The 27,860-nt window shown below is 40.0% G+C and overlaps 1 protein-coding gene across 7 annotated transcripts in view; it reads right to left on the bottom strand.

Moving 5' to 3' along the window:
• Positions 1-27,860, bottom strand: part of uvssa (UV-stimulated scaffold protein A) — a 74,647-nt gene that overhangs the window by 26,231 nt on the left and 20,556 nt on the right. For all 7 annotated transcript variants that reach the window (XM_085788626.1, XM_085788625.1, XM_085788628.1 and 4 more), the window contains one exon: positions 5,056-5,176. In XM_085788626.1, coding sequence (XP_085644752.1) covers positions 5,056-5,176 — 121 coding nt within the window. The remainder of the gene's footprint in view (positions 1-5,055; positions 5,177-27,860) is intronic.

Raw genomic sequence — 27,860 nt, 5'->3', positions numbered from 1 at the left:
AATACGATATATTCCTAAACGCACATTTTCTGTCCAATTGGGCCTCTCAACCACAGGAACACGGCTGTGCTCGCGACTAACACCATATGGCTCCAGTGCAAAAAATGTATTAAATACCCATGAGGTTTCGAGCTGCCATCTCTTCCTCAGATGTTAAGAGTACTACTCACACACCTGCTATGTATCAGCCCCAATCAGTAAACAATCATCCATTAGCACTGATTGTGCAGCAGTTACTCGTACACATATTAAACATAATACACAAAGTGCTGGTATATACAAAAATATCATTTCAACGGGCCAGGCCCAAGTTAAAGTGAAACTCAATTTTCATTTTTAATCAATAAAATCAATTTATCGGCCAGCTCTAGAGCCTTGAATTGTAATTGGTCAGCTAATGAGCCAATAACAGCTCTGACCTCTTCCTTCAGGGTTTGTAATGAGTTAATCAGAGACGAGATGTTGGTGTGGATGTGTGTGTTCACTGCTCACAGCTGGAGCAGAGAAGGCTAGTAGGAGCTCTGCAGCTAGTTAGTAGTTTTGAAGCAGCCCTATGCTTGTATTATCTGCCTATTTAGCTTTGTGTGCCATTAACCCCCCCCCACCCCAACACCCCACCCTCAGTGTGTGTGTGGGAGATGGGAGGGTTAAATGTGGTGTGGGGCTAATGGGGGCTCATTACAGAGGTTATATTGTTAATTTGGTATGGTCCCTGTCGATGGTAATGGTCTAGCCCACTAATCACCCTGACACACACACAGCTGTTTTGGACCCATCAGATACAATCTAATTACTTTTGTGTCTAATTGATTAGTAATGGAGGGAGGGGGGGGGGGGGTCTCCCAGGTAAAGAAGAGGCTCAGTGTGAATAGAATCACTCAGTGGGCTGTTGGCGAGCAACACAACAACGACAACAACATGGCTGACCCAGCAATAACAGCACAGCCAGCATGTTGTGGTGTTACGGTGTCATTAAAGGGATAGTAGCATTTTTTTTAAAGTGGGGTTGTATGATCTACAAATAGCCCCTAAGTACTTTAATTGCAGTAGAAGACTCTCTGCACTCCTCCCGTTAGCAACGCCAGCCCATAATAGCCCTGCCCAGAGATTTACAACATACAGTGTTGTGAACAGACCCAAAGAAACGGCCTATTTTCACGGCCTAAAAGAGGTTTTACCTGGAAAAAAATACACAGTTCCATTGTTCACTATAATATAATTTTTTCCAGCCCCTCAAAGTGCAGGAAAAACACAGTTTTTATTTGGACCTAACCAACTCACGTATCCCTCCGCCCAGGGTTAGCGCCCGCCGATCAGCAGTTGGTTAGGTCCAAATAAAAACTGTGTTTTTCCTGCACTTTGAAGGGCTGGAAAAAATTATATTATAGCGAACAATGGAACTGTGTATTTGTTTTTCAGGTAAAACCTCTTTTAGGCCGTGAAAATAGGCCGTTTCTTTGGGTCTGTTCACAACACTGTATGTTGTAAATCTCTGGGCAGGGCTATTATGGCCTGGCGTTGCTAACGGGAGGAGTGCAGAGAGTCTTCTACTGCAATTAAAGTACTTAGGGGCTATTTGTAGATCATACAACCCCACTTTAAAAAAAATGCTACTATCCCTTTAACATAGACAAATAAACACACACATAAACTTCACATCTGAGTGTGTGTGTGAGTGACGGTGCGGGGTGTGAATGTGGCTGACGGAGCAGCGCCGTCCTCGGCCGCCTGCAGCCTGGAAATCATATCAATAGGATTCATATCCATCTGATATTTACAATAAACACGTTGCCGTGGAGCTGACGCAGCAATAACATGGTGGTTAATGACCTGGACATTTAACCCCTGACCTGCTGCTGTGCTGCCTGCAGGCCAGACATGATCCATACCAGGAACAGTACTAGAGCAGACAAGCATGTGTAGCAAATGTGTTGACAGGACAATATCCATCAGAGATACACAGGAAAAAGACACAATCAGTCTCCATTGAAAGGCTCAGCTCATTGTTGTTTCTCACACCCGGGGATAACACAGTTTAAAGATTTATTTCAGAAAAAAACTAAAATCATTCCTTGAGCTAAAAGCAGAATATAACATTCCCAACTCTGATTTTTTTGAAGTATATGCAAATCCAGAGCTTCCTACATTCACTCACTGATGACAAAAAGATTAGGGCTGCAACTAACGATTATTTTCATTATCGATTAATCTGTCGATTATTTAAACGATTAATCGATTAGTTGTTTGGCCAATAAAATGTTAAAAAATGTTGAAAAATGTCAATCAGTGTTTCCCAAACCACAAGACGACGTCCTCAAATGTCTTGTTTTGTCCACAAACCAAAGAGATATTCAGCTAATTGTCATAAAGGAACAAAGAAACCAGAAATATTCACATTTAAGAAGCTGAAATCAGAAAATTTTGACTTTTTTTCTTCAAAAAAACTACTCAAAACGATTATTCGATTATCAAAATAGTTGACGATTAATTTAGTAATCGATTATTGTTCGATTAATCGATTAATTGTTGCAGCTCTAAAAAAGATCAACTTTGAAGTGTCTGGATTGGAAGAAACTCAGTTAGACGATACCTTAATGAAAGGATGCCACTCAAGTTTCCCTACCTTACTTAAAAAATTGGGAGACAGACATTGCAATAAAGCTGGCAAAGCAAGGCAAGGCGATTTTATTTGTATAGCCCATTTCTTTTTTACCAACAGTTTGTCTCAAAGGGCTTTACATGGCATCATAACAACATCCTCTGTCCTTAGACCCTCACATCCACTGAGGAAAAACTCCATGGAAAACCCTTTTAACAGGGAAAACCAGGAGAAAGCTCAGGGTGAGCAACAGAGGAGGGATCCCTCACCCAGAGCTGGATGAAAACGTTTGCCAGAACATCTGCGAACGAACACACTTCCCATTTATGAGCAAAAAATCAAAGAAACAAATTGTAAATTCATTCATAAATTGTATCTGACCCACATTGTTTAAGGTGTAGAATTAAAGAGGGAACATTCATGCACATGTTCTGGCTGTGCGATAAATTAAATAGTTTCTGGAATCTGATTCACTTATTTACAAAATCTGTTTTAGGGCTTGAATTTGAGTTATCCCCTCATGTTTACTTACTAAATGATCTTATCTTATCAACTTGAGCCATTTAGACTCAAAGAAATGTAGATTATTGTTATTTATGGAAAAATGAATTACCACCAACATTTCATATGTTCCTGGATCTTACAGCTCAATTTCTTCCCTTGGAAAAATATAACCAGGGTAGTAACCTTTGTATACTCAGCTGTACAAGCATTTAAGAATTCTGTCACTGAATTGATATTTAGTATTTTCCTTCTTTTTTTGTTTGTAGGTGTGAGTGGGGACAGTTGAGTGGGCCGGGATGTTGAAAGTGTTTTGTGGGGCTGAATGAAAAAATAAAGGCAGGGCACTCTCTCAAGGTACAGTCTTATATAGAGCTATGAAGGAGTGGAATGCCCATCCAAATTATGTTATACAACAAAGAAACATGGTTAGTTTTAAAATGAAACTAAGAGATTATTATTTTGATCGCAATTTTGACCATTAATAGCCTATATTTGTAAATTGGGTCCTGGTATCCTTGTTGTGTAGTGATTCAATGTAGGAGCGGGTAACATATGTTAAGTGTTTGTCTTGGATGTTTTGTTTTTGTATTGAGTATGTGTTTTCTGTATGTATTTTTATGTTTTATGTATTAATGTGTTGTGTGTTAATGGTTTGTATTTGTCATTTATTACGATGAAAAGACCCCAGGAAGAAAAGCTGCTGCTGCTGCTGCTGCTGCTGCTGCTGCTGCTGCTGCTCTGTGGCAAAAGCTAATGGGGATCTAAATAAACTAAACTAAAAAATAAAAAGAATTCAAACACAGATGATGTTTCTGTGAGTCAAAGTGTGTCTGACCGAAACCTCCAATCTGGTCTCACTGACTGACCCCAGGTCTGCTAACTCCTTTCCAGAGGTGTGGACTTGGACTCGAGACTTGAGACTTGACTTGGACTCGAGTCCCGATTTTGATGACTTAAGACTTGCTTGATCAAATCAAAAAAAGACTTGGACTCGCTTGGGACTTGATGCCAAAGACTTGAGACTCTACTTGGACTTGAGAGGAAAGACTTGAATTCAAGTCAAGTCACATGCAGCACAAATATTAAAATAAAAAGTGTCCCATCAATGTTACTGTAGCAGCCAGCCAGAGACATTCCTATAGAACCCAGTCCTGTTATCAGTCTTGGCTGTATAATTAATGCCAACACACTAATGTCTACCACACATAAAGATAATCTGGCTGATTTTGCCCCGATTTTCCCCCTTCTGACCAAAGACAAAAATCGCCCGATTATCTTGGCTCTTGAGATTATTTTATGAGATTCTCCTGTAGTGTGTGGTGTTTTAAGATTTAAATTCTCCTGACAATCGACCCGTAAAACAGTCGGCGGCGACAATCGTAAATATTAAACATGTTCAATATTTACGATTGTTGGCCCCAACAATTGTGACCATTTGGATCAAAAGTCGGCTTGTGTGTGGGGGAACACGACGATCCTGAGTCACCGTCTCCGCAGAATGTGAAGTGAAATTGAATGTAACCAATAAAGAAGCAAGGTGTGGTCATGATCTTTATGTATCATTAATTATAATCGATTTGTTTGGGACTCGAAACAAAAATCTTAGGACTTGGTTGGGACTCGAAAAAAAAATCTTAGGACTTGGACTTGACTTGTGACTTGAGAGCAAAGACTTGAGACTCTACTTGGACTTGCAACATAGGGACTTTCTCCCACCTCTGCTCCTTTCACACAGAGAGGAGAGAGTCTATGACAGACAGCAACGGGCGTGGATTCCAAATAAAGCAGCTGAGAAGAGGAACTTGACCTGCTGCTGAAGGCCGCCTCTTAGAACTGACTGTGTGTTTGTTTGTAGAGTGTGTGTATGCATCTTAACAGATTAGGTCTTTCCTTTGTAGCTTAACCAGACTGTTGATCCAGATGTCTGTGGGTCTGGGCTGACCCGGACTCACCATACTCTGCTCGGAGATGTTCAGGAATGTGGGGCTCGTATCCCTCTTTCTCTGGAACCTCATCAAAATCATCATCGTCGTCGTCGTCCTCATCCTCCTCTCCGTCTGAAGAAGCCTTCATCTGAGGAAGGAAAAATGAGGGAAAATGTGGTGTTTGATGTTGTTACATCAAAAAAGAAAGAGAGGAATGTTCCACATCTCTGTCCTGACTGAGGCAGGTGTGTAGGACCAGTGTGGATGGATCCAACGGAAGAATTAATAATAAACAATAATAGTCCAGTCATCTGATGAAAAAAGGTTGAACAAATTGCAACAGAAGCAAACTCAACTGATTTTGTTTCCTCAACATGTCCTGAGTGAGGGAAAAAAAGCCCTGAAGAATCCCATTAGGGGAAAGTTTAGGAAAAAGACCCAAACATATCCCATTCATACACCTATTCATTATTTTTCTCACCTGAATAGGGTAACATTTTTAACCTTTAAATATCTCCATGAAAATTACTGAGTTGATTACTTACATTAAGACAAACAAAAAATGTATTACAAGTCTTTTGAAATTCTTTGTTAACATGAGCAAATTTGCATAAATTTGCATAAATTCCACCGTTTTGACGGCACATGTATATAAAGGTGCTGTGGTGGTACCAGCATGACAACTGGAATGAGTTGACTCCATCGGTTCATAAAGGGACCTGTGTATTGTCTTGAAATTTCAGACCAAGTCACGGAGTTTACTTTCACTTTCGTCAGCTTACCAACTGTAGCTTTAATGAGCTAGGGCGCTTAGGCTACCATGTAAAATAGTGCTTCCTGCAGCGACGGATTCTTGAAAAATTGCAGTCATCTTGAATTTTAAGTGATTTCTTGTCACTCATTCCAATTTTCAAGCTGGTACCACCACCATGGCCTCCATGCACGCACACCATGCAAGACATGGAGGCCATGGTGGTTGAGTGCATTACTTATTGTTTTCTCTGGAACAACTGTACCTGCTGATTCCAGGTCTTTCTGAAGCTCTCCACCAGTGTCCTGGACTGTTAGGGAACCCTTCTGATTATTGTTTTGTCTCTTCTGTCTGAAATCTTTGGTTGCGTAGGTCTTTAGACAGCTCTTAGACAGCTCTTTGCTATTACCTATCATGCAATACTTCTTGTCTGACACCTTGGTGGTGAGAAACCTTTTTAAAAGGCATCAATCAGGACTAAACCAGCAGATATGACTTTGCACTGATAGGAGACAGGATTACATTCTAAATACTGACAAACTCCAGCTGCTTTCTTGTCTTTCCATACCTTTTTGCCCCTCCTTTTCTTCATGTGTTCAATACTTATTCCCTGTGTCATTTCACTTTATTACACATAACTTAATTTATGGACATTAATGTTCGGATTTCTTTGTATGTGTGCATTACTTGGGTTGATGCCGACATCTGGTGAAAATTTCATGTCAATAGCTCTATTAGAAATATATTTTCTGAGAAAAATGTTGACGTGTTCAATACTTATTTTCCCCGCTGTATATACATGTGCCGTCAAAACGGTGGAATTTATGCAAATTTATGCAAATTTGCTCATGTTAACAAAGAATTTCACAAAACTTGTAATACATTTTTTGTTTGTCTTAATGTAAGTAATCAACTCAGTAATTTTCATGGAGATATCTAAAGGTTAAAAATTTTACCCTATTCACATGAGAAAAATAATAATAGGCGTATAAATGGGATATATTTGGGTCTTTTTCTAAACTTTCCCCTAATGGGATTCTTCTGGGCTTTTTTTCCCTCACTCAGGACATGTTGAGGATACAAAATCAGTTGAGTTTGCTTCTGTTGCAATTTGTTCAACGTTGACCCCCTTTTTTGTCTTAAAATGACTGGACTATAAACCACTGATTAATGTCTCAGTGTTGGACCTATATAGCACACCTGTCTACATGGTTTACTCTACTTTAATAAAACATGGTATTAAATGACAGACTGTGTGTTGTCTCCTTCTGTGGGAAGTTTAATCTGGTCAAGCCTTCTGTTCTGAATACGACCCCCCCTCTTCATCTTGTAATAATTGCACACACGCTTAAAAAATATAGTATATAAATAATATAATGAATCAAAGAACATATAATATTATAATACAACTTTTTTCATATTTATTGGTCAGCCACAAATCTCTGTGGTGGCCTGAGATGGAGTCAGTGTGGAGTCCAGCTGTCTTAAAGGGATAGTTCAACATTTTGGCAAATTGGCCCATTGCCATAATCCCTATAGTCACAGCAGTAGGTTCGCTACCTTTAATTGTCGGTGCAAGGCAAGCTATTTTTAGAATGGCGGAGCAGAGCGGCGAGCTGCTCATAGCTACGCTACAGAGGCTCATTATGGGATTTCTTGGTTTCCCTCATCATCAAACTCATCAAATACACAATCCAACAACTCCACAACGCTCTGGTGGACAAGTTGTGACCTGCACATTCACCACGCTATGAGATAATAACACAACGTTACCACACAGAGTTGTTTTAGAGGCAAATTGACCTATGGCTAAGCCACGCCCCCAAACGCAATGAGCCAATCACAGTGTGCATAGCTAGCCCATACACTCGGACATTCTCTGCTTCCACGTCCATTGAAATGCATTGCAGTTAGTCAGTTTTCAGTTGTTTTTATATGTTTTTTCTTGACATTTTAAGTTTAAAATGGTCAAACGGTGTTCATGGGGTACATGCAACTCTGACACTAGGTATCCTGAGAGGCTGGGGGCCACGGGGGGGATTTTTTTTTAACCTTTTCCCAAGCCACATCTCAACCGAGAGAAGTGTCTGCTCTGGATAAAGTTATGCAGTAGACCACAACACCAACTAAACCTGGATAAACTTAACAAGGATGTCTACATCTGTTCTAAGTTAAGTCAACAACGTATTTGAGGCAACATATTGTCAGAGATGTTTGGATGTTAGCCAGTATCACAACTAAGCATAAAGCCCGCTAGCTTAATGCTAACGTATAATGTAAAACTCCATAGACAGGCTAACAGAAATTAGCCCGTCGCTATCAGCAGCCATAGCAGTAAAGCTAAGTGAAGTTTTGGTGACTTCCAGATGATATTTAATCTTTCAGTCTCCATAAATCATCAGTTGCCTCCTGTGAAATGTCTCCTACTGTGACAGCTGTTGCCATAGCAACTGTCACCGGATGTTGACTGTTTGTCCGAGTGAGTGGAGGGGGCGGGGCTTAGCCAGAGGTCAATTCATGCAAAACAGCTGATGCGCGTTGCCTTCAGGGACAGTTTTTCAGCAAGCAGTGTCTGCATTTACCTCGAAAACAACTCTCGACTGTCTCGTAACGTTCCAAGAAATCCCATAATGAGCCTCCGTAGCGTAGGTCTGAGCAGCTCACGGCTCTGCTCCGCCGTTCTAAAAACAGCTTGCACCAACAAATAAAGGTAACGAACCTACTGCTATGACTGTAGGGATTATGGCAATGGGCCAATTTGCCAAAACACAGGAGGCCAGTGATGGAGGGACTGGGTCATGTACTCATCATCCTGGATCAGTTACAGAACTGATCCTCAGGACTGGCTTCAGACTTTAGTGTTAGTAGTTTTAATAGATTGTGTTGTGACTTTGATAAAGGCTTGATCTATTTTAAGACAATTTCATAATTCAAATGAATGTGTCGTGTATGCATGAATCCAAATAAATCCCGATGGTTCACGTATCACATCAGCTCATCTGTTAAAGTCTAACACTCAGACTGAGGAGAAGAGTAGTTAAACTCACCTTCTATGTCAGTCCTTCTCTCTCCTTGGCTTAAGGGAGATAGGGATGGCTGTGTGTGTGTGTGTGTGTGTGTGTGTGTGTGTGTGTGTGTGTGTGCATTTGTTGAGCTACTATCAACGCTAAGCAGAATTTATGGTTTTTAATTTCCCAGTCAGGCTGTTAGCCACTGCCTGGGCTACAATGCAGAACACAACACTCCTATACACACGGGGGTCATACATACAAATGTGCTTATGGAAATGATGACACACACACACACACACACACACACACACACACACACACACACACACACACACACACACACACACACACACACTCTCCAGTCCAGTTCAGCATAATGATCACAGTGATTAGCGTTATGAGGAGCAGTAAAACCTAACGTTAAGCTAACCTCTTATTCCCCAAGGCCTCTTTTCATTAGTGTGTAATACCTATGTGTGTGTGTGTGTGTGTGTGTGTGTGTGTGTGTGTGTGTGTGTGTGTGTGTGTGTGTGTGATAGGAGGCTGCTGTGTTCCTGCTGATGAAGCCCATTAAAATGTTAGAATTAGTTTACGAAGGCAGAGTCCTTAGATGATTAATGAAAGATGTTCACACACACAGGACAGTCAGTGAACATTGCTCAGCCCCCTCCCACTCTGTCTCTCTCTCTCACACACACACACACACACACACACACGCAATTAAAACACCTCATAATACGAATGCCACTATTCTGTTAACCAGCAGCTAAACAATTAATGCCTAATTAGTTGTCATTAAAGACAAAGGCAAAGAGCAGACAGGTGGACTCAGAGAGAAACTATAGACTTCATTCATAAAATCTGAAGATGATGGGATCTGATATTTCATGTTAGGCAAACAAAACGCAAACCCTTCACTCCTACATTAACAATAACATGTTTTTAACAAATAATTACAACCTGTTAGCACACCTGCTAACTTACTGCTCAGATATTTAAAAAGCTCCATACGGTATAAAGGTAGATGTTTGTATTAAAGCTCCATACAGTATAAAGGTAGATGTTTGTGTTAAAGCTCCATACAGTATAAAGGTAGATGATTGTATTAAAGCTCCATACAGTATAAAGGTAGATGTTTGTGTTAAAGCTCCATACGGTATAAAGGTAGATGTTATTAAAGCTCCATACAGTATAAAGGTAGATGTTTGTGTTAAAGCTCCATACAGTATAAAGGTAGATGTTATTAAAGCTCCATACGGTATAAAGGTAGATGTTTGTATTAAAGCTCCATACGGTATAAAGGTAGATGTTTGTGTTAAAGCTCCATACCGTATAAAGGTAGATGTTTGTGTTAAAGCTCCATACGGTATAAAGGTAGATGTTATTAAAGCTCCATACGGTATAAAGGTAGATGTTATTAAAGCTCCATACAGTATAAAGGTAGATGTTTGTGTTAAAGCTCCATACGGTATAAAGGTAGATGTTTGTGTTAAAGCTCCATACAGTATAAAGGTAGATGTTTGTTAAAGCTCCATACGGTATAAAGGTAGATGTTTGTTAAAGCTCCATACGGTATAAAGGTAGATGTTTGTTAAAGCTCCATACGGTATAAAGGTAGATGTTTGTGTTAAAGCTCCATACGGTATAAAGGTAGATGTTTGTGTTAAAGCTCCATACAGTATAAAGGTAGATGTTTGTATTAAAGCTCCATACGGTATAAAGGTAGATGTTTGTGTTAAAGCTCCATACCGTATAAAGGTAGATGTTTGTATTAAAGCTCCATACGGAATAAAGGTAGATGTTTGTGTTAAAGCTCCATACGGAATAAAGGTAGGTATAGGTATAAATGCTGCATTTGGTTTACGCCAAACATGTCCTCTGTTTTACTGGGGTCATTCCTATGTTCCCACAGCCCTATGTTCCCTCATTTCTAACTTTTGTTGTCAGAGAAAATTAGGCCCTATGTTCCCACAGCCCTTTGGTCCCACCATTGGTTGGGTTTAGGCAATGAAGAAAGGAGTTGGTTAAGTTTAGTAAAAAGACCAGGTAGAAGCTAGACAGGCCAGATAGATTAGAGTCCAGATAGGTAGAGAGAGTCCAGTGGGAACATAGGGCTGTGGGAACATAGGCACGCTCCCCTGTTACTAAGCTCAAATAATTTAATTCTAGATTCATCTGTGCATCTGTCCATACGAGCACATTTTTTTTTTTAAAGGCCAGGTTTTGGTCTAGGTGGTCTCTGGCAGTCTTCAGTCTTACTCTGATGATTCCTCCTTGCACAGCTCGTGCAGTGTGTCTTATGGGAGATGTGTGTACTCTGACATCAACTATCCAAACAGCTTGGAGACTTCATGAACTTCTCGCAGTGAACTTACTAGCACGGCTCGACCTGGTCGTGTAGATGGTTGCTTTGAATGTTCACCAGTTGTTTGTTTGTTTTTTCTGGACAGTGGAATGACTTAAGTTAGATTCTCTTTAGGCTTATTCATATGTCTTCCCAGACTCATATTCATCTATCCGTCCTATTTTTGATGGACCATTAAACGTTTTCTGCATCCGTCAATCTCTCTGGTGGACATTCCCATTTTTGATCAGTGTGCAAGCTTTTTCCTGTTGTCTTGGTTTCCCTCATCAAACTCATCAAATACACAATCCAACAACTCCACAACGCTCTGGTGGACAAGTTGTGACCTGAACATTCACCACGCTATGAGATAATAACACAACGTTACCACACAGAGTTGTTTTAGAGGGAAATACAGAGACTGTTGATGAAAAACTGTCCCTGAAGGCAACATGCATCAGCTGTTTTGCATGAATTTCCCTCTAAAACAACTCTGTGTGGTAGAGCGTTGTGGAGTTGTTGGATTGTGTATTTGATGAGTTTGATGAGGGAAACCAAGAAATCCCATAATGAGCCTCCGTAGCGTAGCTCTGAGCAGCTCGCCGCTCTGCTCCACCGTTCTAAAAATAGCTTGCACCGACAAATAAAGGTAACGAACCTACTGCTATGACTATAGGGATTATGGCAATGGGCCAATTTGCCAAAATGTTGAACTATCCCTTTAAGTGAGTTAATTTTGTGTAGTTTTTGTATAAATGGTGCAGTTATATCACATGTATAAATCTAATCTAATCTAAAATGACTGTAGATTCGAGGTTATAGCTACAGTATATGTGAAGCAGAGCTGCTCTTACAGATGTTCCTCTGAATCCAGATGTTGCTCATCCTGAGGAGAAACATTTTCAACAGCAAACTTTCTCCATCACCTGACTCCTCTACTGCACATATTTATCCTCACAGTACAATGGATTCACACTCAGCACACGTACACACACACACACTCACATTCACACAGATATAGACTATAGGTTTTGTGCTTGTCTGCTTTAATCCTGCCTGGTTTATTCTGCTCTGATCAATGACCTCAGACTAAGAAGTGATCACCCAGCTGGAGGAAAATCCTGCCCTAACATCATCCCTTTTTCCCCTCTTCCTGCTGCTTTGTCTCTAATTCACCTTAATTTAATCCTGATAGCATCGAGTGCTGTCTGCCGGCCTGGCAGAGCTGTAAGTCTCACAGCAGAATTAGCTTTCCTCCAGAAACATTTTGCTGACGGGGATCATGGCTAAAAAATGGCCTCTATTCCCCCACATGGCTGCATTGGGGGGGCTGCTTTGCATTTAAACAGAGCTTTAGTTTACTCTCGAGGAGAAAATCACACAGAGTCACCCGCAGGAGATAAAAACTGCTTCTTTAAATGAAACTCAAGATTTAGCAGACAAATTAGAAGTGATGGTCTCAGAGAAGCAGGGCCATGTGTCACTGTAATAGGAATGAGACAAAACAAATATCGCCAACTTCAACATTAAAAACCTGCACAGATAGAAATAAAATAGTTCCTGAACAGAGCAGAATAAATAAAAAAGTTGTTTAAGTAAAGCAGGGCTATGTGTTACTGTAATGGCAAAGCATAAAATATGGGATGCTGCTAAAGGCTGGAACAACAAGCACACAGCACCGATCTGTTGGCTCCACTGTGGATCTATGAATGTATAAAATATTCATCCCCTAGGGGAGATTCATATGCCCACAACAACAATACAAATGAGGATGAGAATAAGAATGGACCTGTCCAGTTCCTCTCCTAGGTATCTATATGTATGGAAAGCTACAGGGGCCAAAACCCCTTTCTTGGGTCATTTTGCTGGCGAAATTATGTAAATGAAAATATTTAGGTACTACAATGGCATAAATAGTCATACAACTATAAGATTTGGCAGAGAGTATCTTGACACATAGGGGGAGGCATGAAAAAAAGATTCTGGGGTTTGTTGCAACTCAATTTTAAGATATCACCCTCAACATCCCAAAAAAGACCCAAAAAAAACTACTGTTCACCTGACAAATTCTCATGAAAATGATTATTTTTCAGCACTTTATGGAGAATATCTATGCCTAACATGTATATAGAAAACTTCCTTAATTCATAAGCTTCCATTTGAGTCCCAGATAGCCTTTCTACTAGCTACTGGAAAGCTACAGGCTGTCTCCAAACAATGCAACACCTATTGTGAAAAACTCCATGTTAACTGACCTGATCAGAAACCATTGTATTTCTGGTCTCCCCAAAGTGAACAGATAGATAGAGAAGACCGTTGGCCACAGCAAGTGGGGCTTTGGAGATAGAAAGGCTATCTTGGACTCAAATGGAAGCTTATGAATTAAGGAAGTTTTCTATATTCATGTTAAACATAGATATTCTCCATAAAGTGCTGAAAAATAATCATTTTCATGAGAATTTGTCAGGCGAACAGTACTTTTTTTTTGTCTTTTTTGGGATGTTGAGGGTGATATCTTAAAATTGAGTTGCAACAAACCCCAGAATCTTTTTTTCATGCCTCCCCCTATGTGTCAAGATACTCTCTGCCAAATCTTATAGTTGTATGACTATTTATGCCATTGTAGTACCTAAATATTTGCATTTACATCATTTCACCAGCAAAATGACCCCAGAAAGGGGTTTTGTCCCCTGTAGCTTTCCAGCAGCTAGTTGACCAGGTTGTCCACCCAGGTTTTAATCCTTGAAGTTCCTAGATATCATTTCTGCTGTCAAACCTTTTACAACGCTCCGTGTCTGTTTTCCAAAAAACTGGGATTTTGCCCCCTGGGTACATGGGTTCACTATTTTAGGTTTAGGTTTATTTATTAGCACACATCAATGGTGCAAGGAGGGAACAAAGCCGATTGGCTTGTACATAAGTTCCACCCCTGTCACAAATTACAACAAGACTAACATACAACACTTACTATTATTCACTACAATTATTTCAGTTCATGCACACCGTCGTCAGGTCCTATGTACATATGATTCATCTCATGTTTACTACAGTATATCTATCTGATTAATAGTATAAAAACCTTCACACAAACTGGTTTGTTCATGTCTGTTTCCATTCATCTGCCATTGACCTGCATGTAACAAACAAACATTTTCCAATAATTTCTATTTCAACTACTAATGATAACAATAGTAACATTTATTTGTAAAGCACCTTTCACATAACACAAATAAGAAAGTTTCCAATGTAGGCCAGTCCCAAACCATTAAGAGCTTTAAAAACAAGTCCAGGGAACTTCAAATCTATTAACAAGATAACGGGAGCCAGTGGAGGGAAGCTGTAATCAGGATAATATCATCTCTCTTCCTTATTCTAAGTCCTGCGCTGCAGTTCTCCAGTTGCCTGCTTCATGAGTCCAGCAGACCAGTAGGAAGAGCACTGTGCAATCATCTAAATGCCCGAATATCTGCATCTTTATGGACGCCAACAACATCCAACACCATCCATCATCTCAGACTGTCCAACAACAGCCAACACAGGAGAGAGGACCACTGCCTATTAAGGATAATAATGTTTGGATGTCAACTTTCTTTTGGTGTAATGCATCTTCTGCAGGGCAGAGTCCAAATAAAAGTGTCAACCAGAGGGAAAAAGTTTGGTTTGTGCCGTTTCCACAGGTGTCTGTGCTTCTCTCCGGGCTCTAAAGCCTCCACCGCCCCCCTACTCCCCCCTGAAATAAGACTCCTAGCCTTTATAAAAATGATGTGAGGGCCCCGCCTCAGACAACTGCTCCCCTGACTTCATTTGTCTCTTGGCAAGTTTGATGGCACTGCATTTAAAAACCCATTCAATCTTATAAACCAAAAATTAAATGTAGTCGACTGTGATGGGCACTCAGTGCATCTGCTATTTATATGCTAATGCACACTCAGCCTGCCAAGGTCTGGCAAATTATTACTGCACAGCCATAAGTCAGGTGTATGGCAGAGAGAGGGGAGGGGCGTGCTAACCATCACACACACTCACTCACTTATATAGGAGGAGAGCAGGGGAGGGGAGAACACACGGAGGTGAAAAAACCTTTAAAGATGTCTCCATTGTCTGCCCTGACAAGTTAATATAGCTCTCCACCTGGCTACACACACACACACACACACACACACACACACACACACACACTAGATGATTTCACTCTGTGTTTAGGGCTGAAATGGAAAATGTCTTCTTGGAAAAGTGAGCGTCTGAAGCACCGCCATTATCACAGAGAGGAACAATTAGCTTAATGGAAATGTTATGCACACATGCTTTTATAAACACACACTCACCGTCCAGACTGTCACACATCAACCACACACACACACACACACACACACACAGAGTTTAACACACCGAGTCTAGAATGATCCTTGGTGCATCCTTAAAATAAGCTTCTCCAGGATTGGGCGGTAATACTCTACGGTAATAAGGTATACCGCCGTATCTTAAAGGGATAGTTCACCCAAAATTGTAAATTTCCCTCATGATCTCCTCCCCCTCATGTGGACTAAGGGCTGGGAGAAGTTTCAGAGTCCTCCGTGGCTTCTCTGAGTTACAGGGGGTCTCGGCGTAGCAGTGCATGTCCATATAACGGTTGCAAATGGATACCAACTGTCTTCATAACAAAAAGACACACCAAAAAACATCCAGATACCTCCATGCTGCTCGTATGTAATGTCCGTCTTGTATTGAAGCCCCGAAATGATAAAATTGTCCCGAAAAAAATTAAGTAAGTCTATATTTCAAGCTTGTTTTGTAGACTTATTTAATTTTTTTCGGGACAATTTCGCATTTCAGCAGATGGAGTTAGCAGCCCCCGCCCTCGTCATGGATCTATTGGTCCTCGTCCCTACGTCACCACATTCAGGCGCATCCCTTGGCTGCACACACAGAGAGGACTGCCCCTTTATGCCGTTCTCTCTCCTCATTGGATAAAGGTTGTAGGATACAAGGAAAGTTTTCTCCTGGGCTCAGAGCAGAGCAGAGTGACTGACAGACCCGTGTTTCAGACCAAACACTCTATAGAAGTGATTGCTGTCGGAAGATACAACTATTTAAGACTTATATTAACACAAACATATCGCTTACTTCTGCTTTAAACTATATTTAAAGGATCAAAAACAGCTTTTTGTTTTATTTTATTTTTTAATGTAAAAATTTAATCTGCCAATATATCAATTATTGGATTTTTTTTATTCCATAATATTGACAACAGCATCAGCCCCCAAAAAAATCCATATTGGTGGAGCCCTAATAACTTTAAATGAAAAAGGTGGACTTTAATCCAGGTCCTGCTTTTAATCCCAGACATGTAGAGATGCTGCAAGAACCAGATAGTTGCAGACCGCTCCAGTCTGACATCATGTGGTTGATGAGGTCGTTGATATGAAGTCATTAACATCTCAACGTCCATTTATCTACAGAGACCAACAAAGACTCCTTCAGGGCTCCTGGCTCACTGACTTCACAGTTTGCAGGACATGTGTTCATGAGTGATAAGTATTAATGGTGTTTTTATTGTATTGATCCATGTGATACATTGTTTATTTGTGTGTTGCTGACCGGTGTTGGACACTGTTGGTTGTATTAAATCTCCCGAACGGCTTCTTTTAGGCAACATTTACCATGTGAGAAGATGGGGACAGAACAACAACCATGACATGTCATCAGGGACTCAGAAAACATCTCATGTCCAACAACGCTACAGCCAACACAGTGTGTTCTTCTACAGATCACAATGTCTGTGTGGGTTTGTCCTGTGTGTTCCTGTCCACTGTCTCTTAACACAGCCAACGTCAGAAAGCAAAGAGCTGGACTGACAGATGTGACCTCTGACTTGGCTCATTTCCTCCTGAACAGGTGGAGCTTCAGGGTAAAGGTTCACTTCATCTATCTATATTAGGGACGTCACGATTACAGATTTTCTTGGTACGATTATTGCCAGAGAAATAATCACGGTGTTACGATTATCACGATTATTATGCATTAATTACTTTCACAACACTATGAATGTGTAAAATCAAATATAGTTAAAATATACATAAAATATATCTATTCAAATATGACCAATTATTAATCCGCCAGGGGAAGTGTCATCGATACCAAATGTTTAAGTTCATTTTAATCTTTTTTTTTTAAGTATATATTTTTTTGGCCTTTTGCCTTTATTTGATAGTGCACAGTAGAGATAGATGCAGGAAAGGGGGAGGCAGAGAGAGGGGGAATGACATGCAGGAAAGGTCTGCCCGACCTTTTTTTTTTAAAGTGACGGTATTTAGGAATCTTTGCGATCAATTAATTGTGGCATTTAATACCGCGATTAATTGTGAAAACAAGTAATTGTGACATCCCTAATCTATATCATTGTTTTATACTGTTTTTTTTATTTATGTGTTGTGTTTTTACTGCTTACTGTCTTGCTGCCATGTGGAGCTGCTAAAACTGATTTTCACAGTGAATGTTGGTGACAATGTTGATGTTGACAATAAAGGATTCTATTCTATTCTATCTAATAGAGGGGGGTGGGTCATTAAAGGGATAGTAGCATTTTTTTAAAGTGGGGTTGTATGATCTAGAAATAGCCCCTAAGTACTTTAATTGCAGTAGAAGACTCTCTGCACTCCTCCCGTTAGCAACGCCAGCCCATAATAGCCCTGCCCAGAGATTTACAACATACAGTGTTGTGAACAGACCCAAAGAAACGGCCTATTTTCACGGCCTAAAAGAGGTTTTACCCGAAAAAAAATACACAGTTCCATTGTTCACTATAATATAATTTTTTCCAGCCCTTCAAAGTGCAGGAAAAACATAGTTTTTATTTGGACCTAACCAACTCACGTATCCCTCCGCCCAGGATTAGCGCCCGCCAATCAGCAGTTGGTTAGGTCCAAATAAAAACTGAGTTTTTCCTGCACTTTGAAGGGCTGGAAAAAATTATATTATAGTGAACAATGGAACTGTGTATTTTTTTCAGGTAAAACTTCTTTTAGGCCGTGAAAATAGGCCGTTTCTTTGGGTCTGTTCACAACACTGTATGTTGTAAATCTCTGGGCAGGGCTATTATGGGCTGGCGTTGCTAACGGGAGGAGTGCAGAGAGTCTTCTACTGCAATTAAAGTACTTAGGGGCTATTTGTAGATCATACAACCCCACTTTAAAAAAAAATTGCTACTATCCCTTTAAGTAATGTCAAAGACCAAAGGTTGGAAAAACTGTAGTTGTGGTCTTGTATCAGCTGTCTTCGTGAAAGGAGCTCCAGCTGCAGCAGTTATCTATTGTTGCTCACCCTGAGCTTTCTCCTGGTTTTCCCTGTTAAAAGGGTTTTCCATGGAGTTTTTCTTCAGTGGATGTGAGGGTCTAAGGACAGAGGATGTTGTTATGATGGGATGTAAAGCCCTTTGAGACAAACTGTTTGTAAAAACGGGCTATACAAATAAAATTGCCTTGCCTTGCCTTATCTATCAAGCTTTTTGGAAACCAACTTGGATGCAGGTTGTGGATGGAGGATTTGGAGGAGTTCTGGTTTTGTGTGAGCCTCCGTCACCGCCCCGCTGAAGACGACATTATTATTTTCAGAAACAGCGTTGTAACGGCGGGTCAGCTGCCTCTGATTGATTCCAACATATTTACAAACTAATTAGGCCTCGAGCTTCCACGGGACTCTGACCTATTCACAGCTTGATTCGCCACAACATCCCAAATCTCTATTACCACCTTGCACCGCTATTCATTACTACACACCCCGGTCCCCAGGGAGCCCAGACTAATGACAAAAAAGCTTTCCTCTCCTCTCCTCCCAACCCCCCCCCTCCCTCCACCACAGCCTTTCCTCTGCTGCTTCACCCCATTATACCGCTCCACCCCCCCCACCCTCACACTGAGACGCGCCCTTCGTCCCTGGGGAGCAGTCAGCTTATATGATGTATAAGGTGACATCTTTATTTCACTAACCTAGCGTGGCAGGTCTATTAGCCAGTCCACAGCTTTCCCAACCTTTCCCTGTCAATGAGCTTATTCTCAACTATCTAGTTCACCCCCCCCCCCCCAGCCTCCCTGTCTCAATCTGTGTTTAAAACGCTTATTATACAGCATTATTATACATTCTCACCTAGCGCCATGCAGGCCCAGATTACCCTCAGGGAGGACACGACCTGTCTGAAAACATGTGTGTCTGTCTGTGTGCCTTTTAAATGTTTTAAGACACAAACTCTGTGATAAACTGTGATTAATCTGAAGGTATGGAAACTAGGGCTGGGCCAAAAAATCGATTTTTATATTAATCGTGATTTTTTGCTGGCAATTTTTAAAAATCAATTCTCATATGAGAATTTATTTGTATTTATTTTTTAATAAAAAAAAATAATAATAATTTTTGGGACGACCAATCTTTATTGTACGATCATGTATTCTGTGCCATTACACTCGAACAAGGTCAATGTCACGTAACATTACGACACATGAAGCAGATACTCAGAACTTCTTGTGTTTTTGAGATCACTCCGCCCAGCAAGCCGTGTCTGGAATGTAGTTCCGGCTACGCTTTTGCCTCAAAAACAACTTTGTCTCATGTTACATTATCATTTCATAGCGTGGTGAATGTGCAGGTCACAACTTATTCATGAGAGCGTTTTGGAGTTGTTGGATTGTGTTCGCTGAGCAGCTAGCGTCTCTGCCCCGCCGATCTCAAAACAACATGCACCGACAATTAGAGGTAATTAAAGGGATAGTAGCATTTTTTTTAAAGTGGGGTTGTATGATCTCTAAATAGCCCCTAAGTACTTTAATTGCAGTAGAAGACTCTCTGCACTCCTCCCGTTAGCAACGCCAGCCCATAATAGCCCTGCCCAGACATTTACAACATACAGTGTTGTGAACAGACCCAAAGAAACGGCCTATTTTCATGGCCTAAAAGAGGTTTTACCTGAAAAAAAATACACAGTTCCATTGTTCGCTATAATATAATTTTTTCCAGCCCTTCAAAGTGCAGGAAAAACACAGTTTTTATTTGGACCTAACCAACTGCTGATCGGCGGGCGCTAACCCTGGGCGGAGGGATACGTGAGTTGGTTAGGTCCAAATAAAAACTGTGTTTTTCCTGCACTTTGAAGGGCTGGAAAAAATTATATTATAGCGAACAATGGAACTGTGTATTTTTTTTCAGGTAAAACCTCTTTTAGGCCGTGAAAATAGGCCGTTTCTTTGGGTCCATTCACAACACTGCATGTTGTAAATCTCTGGGCAGGGCTATTATGGGCTGGCGTTGCTAACGGGAGGAGTGCAGAGAGTCTTCTATTGCAATTAAAGTACTTAGGGGCTATTTGTAGATCATACAACCCCACTTTAAAATAATGCTACTATTCTTTTAACCGACCCCTATGACTCTAGGGATTATGGCATAGGCGAATTTGCCAAAAATGTTGAACTATGCCTAAATGTAGCATATTTAAGCTCCAAATCCTGCATAGTTTCTCTTTAAGGCTGAGTCTCTCTGTGGTCTGAGGCTTTGATACCGTCACAGTAGTAATATAGAACCTAGAGCTGCTAATCAATGAAGACATGGACATCTACCTACCTTTGTACTCGGACCTCAATAAGCTTCAAATCCTCTTAACTGTGGAGGATACTTCTGTTTTATTCCACTCCTTTAATATCCACATTTCTATTGTTTTATGCACCACATGCATTAATGAGGGAATAATTGAGTGTAAAGAGAATGAAGGAGAGAAATAAAGACAACTAGTGCAAGAGAAAAAACATATGGGAGAGAGAGACAGAGTACAAAAGAGGGAGTGTTAGAGGAGAGAAATAGAGGGATAGTCTTTCTTTGTTTATCTCCAGTGAGAAACAGGCGGCCACATCCATTGTGCGGTGATAAGATGGGTTATCAGCAGTAAACAAGGCCTGGGCCTGTTTGAATGGAGCCCAGAGTGACTGAATACACTCTTAAAAATAGATATGTTCTAATAAGTCTGCACGTCTCATCCTTCTATAAACACACGCCTATGCTTTCTGTCAGCAGCTCTGCACAGATTCATACAGGTTTCTCCAGTCACGGGGCCGGATTGAAAACTGCTCCAGACAGATTCATCGGGGCTGGATATTCCTACAGCAGCATGCTTGAAGAAACTATATTTAAAAGTTGCAGAAACAGAAAGCTCCCACTTGATCGAAGACAGAAGAAAGTTCCACTAAATACTATATCACAACACTGCAAACTAGAGCTGAAAATCATATTGTGATTTTCTTTTTTCACACTTTGTACTGTATGAGTCAGGATTTCAAAAAACATATTCTAGACTATATGATCTGTAGTAGACTGGTCCTTTCCCCCCACGTTTTACCTTTTTGAAAATGTGACGATCTGGATATTGTATTTTAGTTCATGTTACAATTTTAATCATTTCCAATAATCATGCCATAGAGAACTGAATTTTATTTGTTTTACAACAACCACATCTCACTCCAAACACCAGAAATCAACTGTCACTGAGACACTAAGGGAACTCCATCCATCCGGTGACAAAAGTCAAAGGATCTGCTGAGTGAACTGTGATTTGTTGCTACTATACTGAATATGTCCAGAATCAGATTTTTATACCTGATAAATAGTATTTCTGTCCTTCTATTAGGATATTGTACATTGTGTGATGCTGTTCTAAGTTGTCGGTCCTTTGTTTTATGTGAGGACATCAGATGGAAAGTCAAAGTGGCTTCTGCTGCTAAATCTGGTGCACACATCACTTCATCTTTTAAATGGATAAGTTTAACCCAATAAAATAACTAAATAAATATTCTGAACTCTGGTTCTGCTTCTCCAGATGTAGTCATGAGAAACAGGTTCACCAGATAAATACAACAAGAATATTGTGCTGTTCAATTATACTGCCTTATTTTAGATTTAGATTTTTGATTGTGTAGAACTGTGGGGTAACACATACATTATGTTTAGTGCAGAAAAGAGCAGTTGGAATCATTCATGTGGCTGAATGTAGTTGATCAGATCACCTTATAGTCTACTTGCCAACAATGAGTACCCGGAAATGTTGAGTACCCCAAAGTTTTATGTTAGAAATATATAGTATGGGTCCCCAGTATTCAGAAACTGCCGGATGCTAACTTATATATATTTGACAATTAGCATAACAGACATAATTAGCATAAATTAGCATAATTTGCCTGTATGGGCAATATTTCAACAAAATTGACTTGGCTGATCTGGGCAATATTGGAGTGGTTTTAGGGGTTATTGATGATGCTGAATCCATTTCTGACATTTTCAAAATCCAAAATGGCTGTCTAAACCGGAAGTGACCAGATTTTGAAATCCATCAAAATCGGCCCACTGGTGGTTAAAATCTGGTCACTTCCGGTTTAGACAGCCATTTTGAATTTTGAAAATGTCAGAAATGGATTCAGCATCATCAATGTCTGTGTCTATCATCATAGTGTATTGTACTGTACACTTTCATGAAAGGAACAAATAAAGATCGAAATGAAATCTACAGTGGCTTTGATTAGCCACAAGTGTCAAAAACACTCAATTCAGCCTGAACATTAAAGGGATAGTTCACCCAAAATTGAAATTTCACTCATTATCTCCTCCCCCTCATGTGGACTAAGGGCTAAAGGAGAAGTTTCAGAGTCCTCCGTGGCTTCTCTGAGTTACAGGGGGTCTCGGCGTAGCAGTGCATGTCCATATGACGGTTGCAAATGGATACCAACTGTCTTCGTAACAAAAAGACACACCAAAAAACATCCAGATACCTCCATGCTGCTCGTCTGACGTCGGCGCAAATTTTTCAGATTTGGACGGACCAGGAAGAGGAGCTTCCGCTACAAACAAGCTTGAAAAATCGACTTATTTAATTTTTTTCCGAACAATTTCGCATTTCGGGGCTTCAATACAAGACGGACATTACATACGAGCAGCATGGAGGTATTTGGATGTTTTTTGGTGTGTCTTTTTGTTACGAAGACAGTTGGTATCCATTTGCAACCGTCATATGGACATGCACTGCTACGCCGAGACCCCCTGTAACTCAGAGAAGCCACGGAGGACTCTGAAACTTCTCCCAGCTCTTAGTCCACATGAGGGGGAGGAGATAATGAGTTTTCAATTTTGAGTGAACTATCCCTTTAACACTGAGATTTTTACCCACAACATCGTCAAAGTGCAACCCGCACAGGTGTCATCTCTAGGATTGGTCAGACTGACACACCAAGTATTTATACAGCTATGGAAAAAATGAAGAGACCACTCCCAAAATGGTCTCAAGTTTTACTATTTATAGCTATGTGTTTGAGTAAAATTAAATAATTTTATTTTGTTTTATTCTATCAACTACCGACAACATTTCTCCCAAAATTGAAAAAAAAAAATATTGTCATTTAGAGCTTTTATTGGCTAATGACTAAACTACTGTAGTCTAAATAACAGAAATATCAAGTCTTTTCAGACCTTGAATGATAATAATAATAATAATAATAATAATGCAAAGAAAACATGTTCATATTTATTCCTAAACAACACAGCAAGAATATTTTAACTCAGGAAAAGTTTATAAACCAGTTTTTGTGGGATAATGTCAATGTTTAATCCCAGCAGTGGTTTTTATATAAAATAAGATTCAGGTGATGATCTCATCAGAGTCTCATTAAGTAGAATCAGTTGTGTTTGTGTTGGTGTTTAAAAAAGAGAAGAGAAGAATGACTGTCATACGTATCATACATATGTGTATTCAATATTATTAGCTCTTATATTATTATATAACTTTTAGTTATTCTAGCAGTACAAGTGATCAATTTATATCCTTAGACCTAACACAGCTCAATTAGACATTACTACCAGGACCTTTTAAGCACTTTATCCCATGACACGGTTGCACTTTTGTACTACTGTCGTACTACGGCACCGAATCTGTATTATTATTATTATCTATTGTACTGTAAACTGAATGCTGCTATTTTATAACATGCTTTTGTTTTTATTTATTGTATTTTGTACCAGGGAACATCTATGTATGGGACAACGGATGGAAATTAGCCTGTGGCTACAATCCGGCTTGTTTACGATTTTATGTTTCGTTCATGAACTTGCACTGTCCCACCTCAAATAAATTGAATTGAAATTGAAATTGAATACATGTAGAGATGCTTTTAAGAAACATTTGTGAAAGTGGTCTCTTCATTTTTTCCAGAGCTGTAGGTATATTGAGAGCCACAGACTGAACAATGAATAAAAACACCCCTGTGCATTTCTATTTCCAACACAGCTCTAAAACGTGGATGTTTTCTCCCCTCTCTATCTTCCACACTGTCCTCCTATTCTCAGACTTTCTTCAGACTAGGCCTGTTGAGACACAAACCAATCGGTGTGTAAGCAGCCCGATAGAGAGAGAAGAGAGACCCGGTAATGGAAGGCCTTTTAGGGCTAAAAAGGAAAAGCTAATTATGATAAAGGGGCTGTAAGTTGTGTGGTTATCGCAGTGCTGGGCCTGCTGGTGCAGCAAACTGGTCCCTGACAGTGATAACCACGCAGAGCGAGACGCCCGGCGCTCTGTCACTGTCACTCCGCTGCTCTAGTCTGTTCGGCTAAAGATGGATTTACACGCTACAACTTTTATGTCCTTTTTTTTTTTTTCCAACTCATAAAGCAGCCCCCCCTTTTCATTGGTCCTTTAATAAAAGTGGAAGCCGCCGCAGCCTGCTGGAGATGCCTCTGGATTCTCTTTGTTCTGAGCCTCGGCATCATGAGAATTACACAAAGCAAAGCATCACTTAAATATATATAATATAAATATATATTATATCTCAGCACCGGTGTTTCCTCTAATTAGCAGTAAAGTAACTTTCACGAGACGCCAGCGGGGTGGTCTGTCTGGTCTGGAGCTCAAACAAGCAGCTGAGTGACAACGCTGAGCTTGATACAGACATATCAGCTGTTATGTGGAGGCCTGCATGGGCCGCATTAGTAGTAGTATTAAAGGGATAGTTCACCCAAAATTCAAATTTCACTCATTATCAGAGTCCTCCGTCCCTTCTCTGAGTTACGGGGGCACAGCAGTATAATGGTCGTCAATGGATACCAACTTTCTTCGTCCAAACAAAAAGACACACCAAAAAACATCCAAATACCTCCATGCTGCTCGTCTGTAATGTCCCTCTTGTATTGAAGCCCCGACATGAGAAACTGTTCGGAAAAAAATTAAATAAGTCTATGTTTTAAGCTTGTTTGTAGCGGAAATCTCACGTGATTTGCACTGACCGGCGGAACAATTTCTCATGTCGGGGCTTCAATACAAGAGGGACATTACAGACGAGCAGCATGGAGGTATTTGGATGTTTTTTGGTGTGTCTTTTTGTTACGAAGAAAGTTGGTATCCATTGACAACCGTTATATGGACATGCACTGCTACGTCGAGACCCCCTGTAACTCAAAGAAGGAACGGAGGACTCTGAAACTTCTCCCAGCCCTTAGTCCACATGAGGGGGAGGAGATAATGAGTGAAATTTGAATTTTGGGTGAACTATCCCTTTAAAGTGAATAAATGTGTACATTCTCCCCCTTTGCACTCCAGCTTTTTTTTTTCTCTTTGTGTCTGATGCATTATGCGACATGGCTGCACTGATCATTTTGGGCATGCATTGCAGATGGTGTAGCTACATTACGTTAGCCTCACTAACACACTATATGAAGTGACATGGCCGACATGTTGTTTTTTTTTGCGCAAACGTGTATTTCAGAGGTTCATTTCAAAGTGTATGTTGTGGAATGGGATGCAGTTGTATCTGTGGTCACTAGATGGCGCGGATGAGAGATGGTTTTCAATTTTAACCCTCTATGGTACGCTGCATTATGATGCCAGTGGGGGAAAAAATGTTTGGAGTGTTTTTATGTCTCAAAATAGACTAAATAAACATAATCTAAAGACATTTTTAAAAATTATTTATTTTTGGAAGTTTTTGGGATTGCATCCAAAATCACATTTATTAAGGATAAAAAACAAAATTATGATGAATTATATGTTTTTGAACATTATATTTACACCTAAACACACACTACCATAGTCTCATAATGCAATATTGATTCCATAATGGTCCACTGTCGCCTCAAGGCAACATTGCAATTTTCTATAATGGTACGTTGTTGCTTTCGGGCAACAGGTGCATTTTAACAAGTTTCCATTATTTAGTAAGTAAATAAATTGAATGGAACTATTAAAAATTAAACTTTACTAATCTATTAGTGTAAATATATTTTTTTCCAGATGAAAAAGGGCCAGGAAGTTACTGTATGTTTTCAGACCGTTTTAGTGGAGCAAAATGGCAAACCTGTTTCCTTTGAAAAAGTCTGCAAAAAAGGGTTTCAGTGGCTTCTTGAAAGTCATGTGATAAATTAAAGCATTGTTATTGGTTCTCTAAGGTCTCCTCTCTTTTTTAAAGTATTACAGCATTAAATGGGATGAATTGTGGAGATGTGACAGGCCAGAAAGTGGTATGTTGCCTGAGGTCAACATGGTACCATAGAGGGCTAAGACATTTGCAAACATGTGTCTACTCTCTGCCAGGATGGATTACTGACTGGTTTTGTCCAATAAAATGAAACTGTGCCACTACACAAAGGGGTTTAGGTGAGGTAGTGAAGGGTCTCGCTGTCTGAAGACACTGCAGGAATGTACAATGTGACACCCGGATGTGGAAGTGGCCACACATCCATTCCTATGGAGTGGGTTAAGTCTGTTTGAATCTTCTGTAGCTGACAAAGATCCAGTTTAGGATTTCCTCGTATATTTGATTTTTCCACAATAAAAGACTGTCATTTGCTCTGACGTGTGCTTCAGTGTTGCTCCACTAGAGAAATATTCACTTAGAACAAACCAATCAGACGTGTGTGTGGTCTGCCTGTCCAGGCTGATGGAGTCAATATAGACAGTTATAAATGCTCCATCACAGTACAGAGGCGTGTCAAATTATTATTCAATCAAAAAATATATTTTAAAACAAAAAAAAAAACATTTTCAATCAAAGAAAAAAAGTGTTTGAATGAAAAATTGCATTTGAACACCTTTTTTTTCTTTGATTGAAAAGTTTTTTTGATTGAAGTGAGTGAAAATATATTTCTTGAAGTAATCTTTTTTGTGTTTGGGCCATAGTATGGATAGGACATTTGTGTCTTTATTATTCAATCCCCAAACAATATCACTTCAATCAAAAAAAATATTTTCAGAAAGGGTTAGGATTAAAAAAAAAAAAAGCATGCATTCAAACACTTTTTTTCTTTGATTGAAAATGTTTTTGTTTTCTTTGATTGAATAATAAAGACCCAGTCCAGCTTCATAGTCTGTGTGTTGTAGCCATGTTGCTCAACCTGTGATGTGCTGTAGGCTGCTGCCCCCTGCTGGCCTTGTTCCATACTAACAGCAACTAACTACTGACATGGAAACACATGTAGCTACATAGCACTTCCTTCTCTCTGAGGGTGTTTAAAAAACTCATGAAACACATTCAACTCTACATGACTTCATCTGACCTCAGATTTAAATCCAAAAACCTCTGAAAGGAGCCGGGTTCTTTCGAAGCTACACAATTCCTCTGACATATGATATGACAATGTGGTGATATGAGTCTTTTCCATTTGGACCAGTGGCAGCCTTAAGCGGCGTTCACACCGAACGCGATAGACGCGAATGGAG

The sequence above is a fragment of the Trachurus japonicus genome, chromosome 10 (genome assembly GCF_045865225.1).
Source record: "Trachurus japonicus isolate A0001 chromosome 10, Traja_1.0".
Classification (NCBI taxonomy): Eukaryota; Metazoa; Chordata; class Actinopteri; order Carangiformes; family Carangidae; genus Trachurus; species Trachurus japonicus.
The sequence above is the reverse complement of the archived record's forward strand: the minus strand, read 5'-3'. Positions and strand labels throughout refer to the sequence as shown.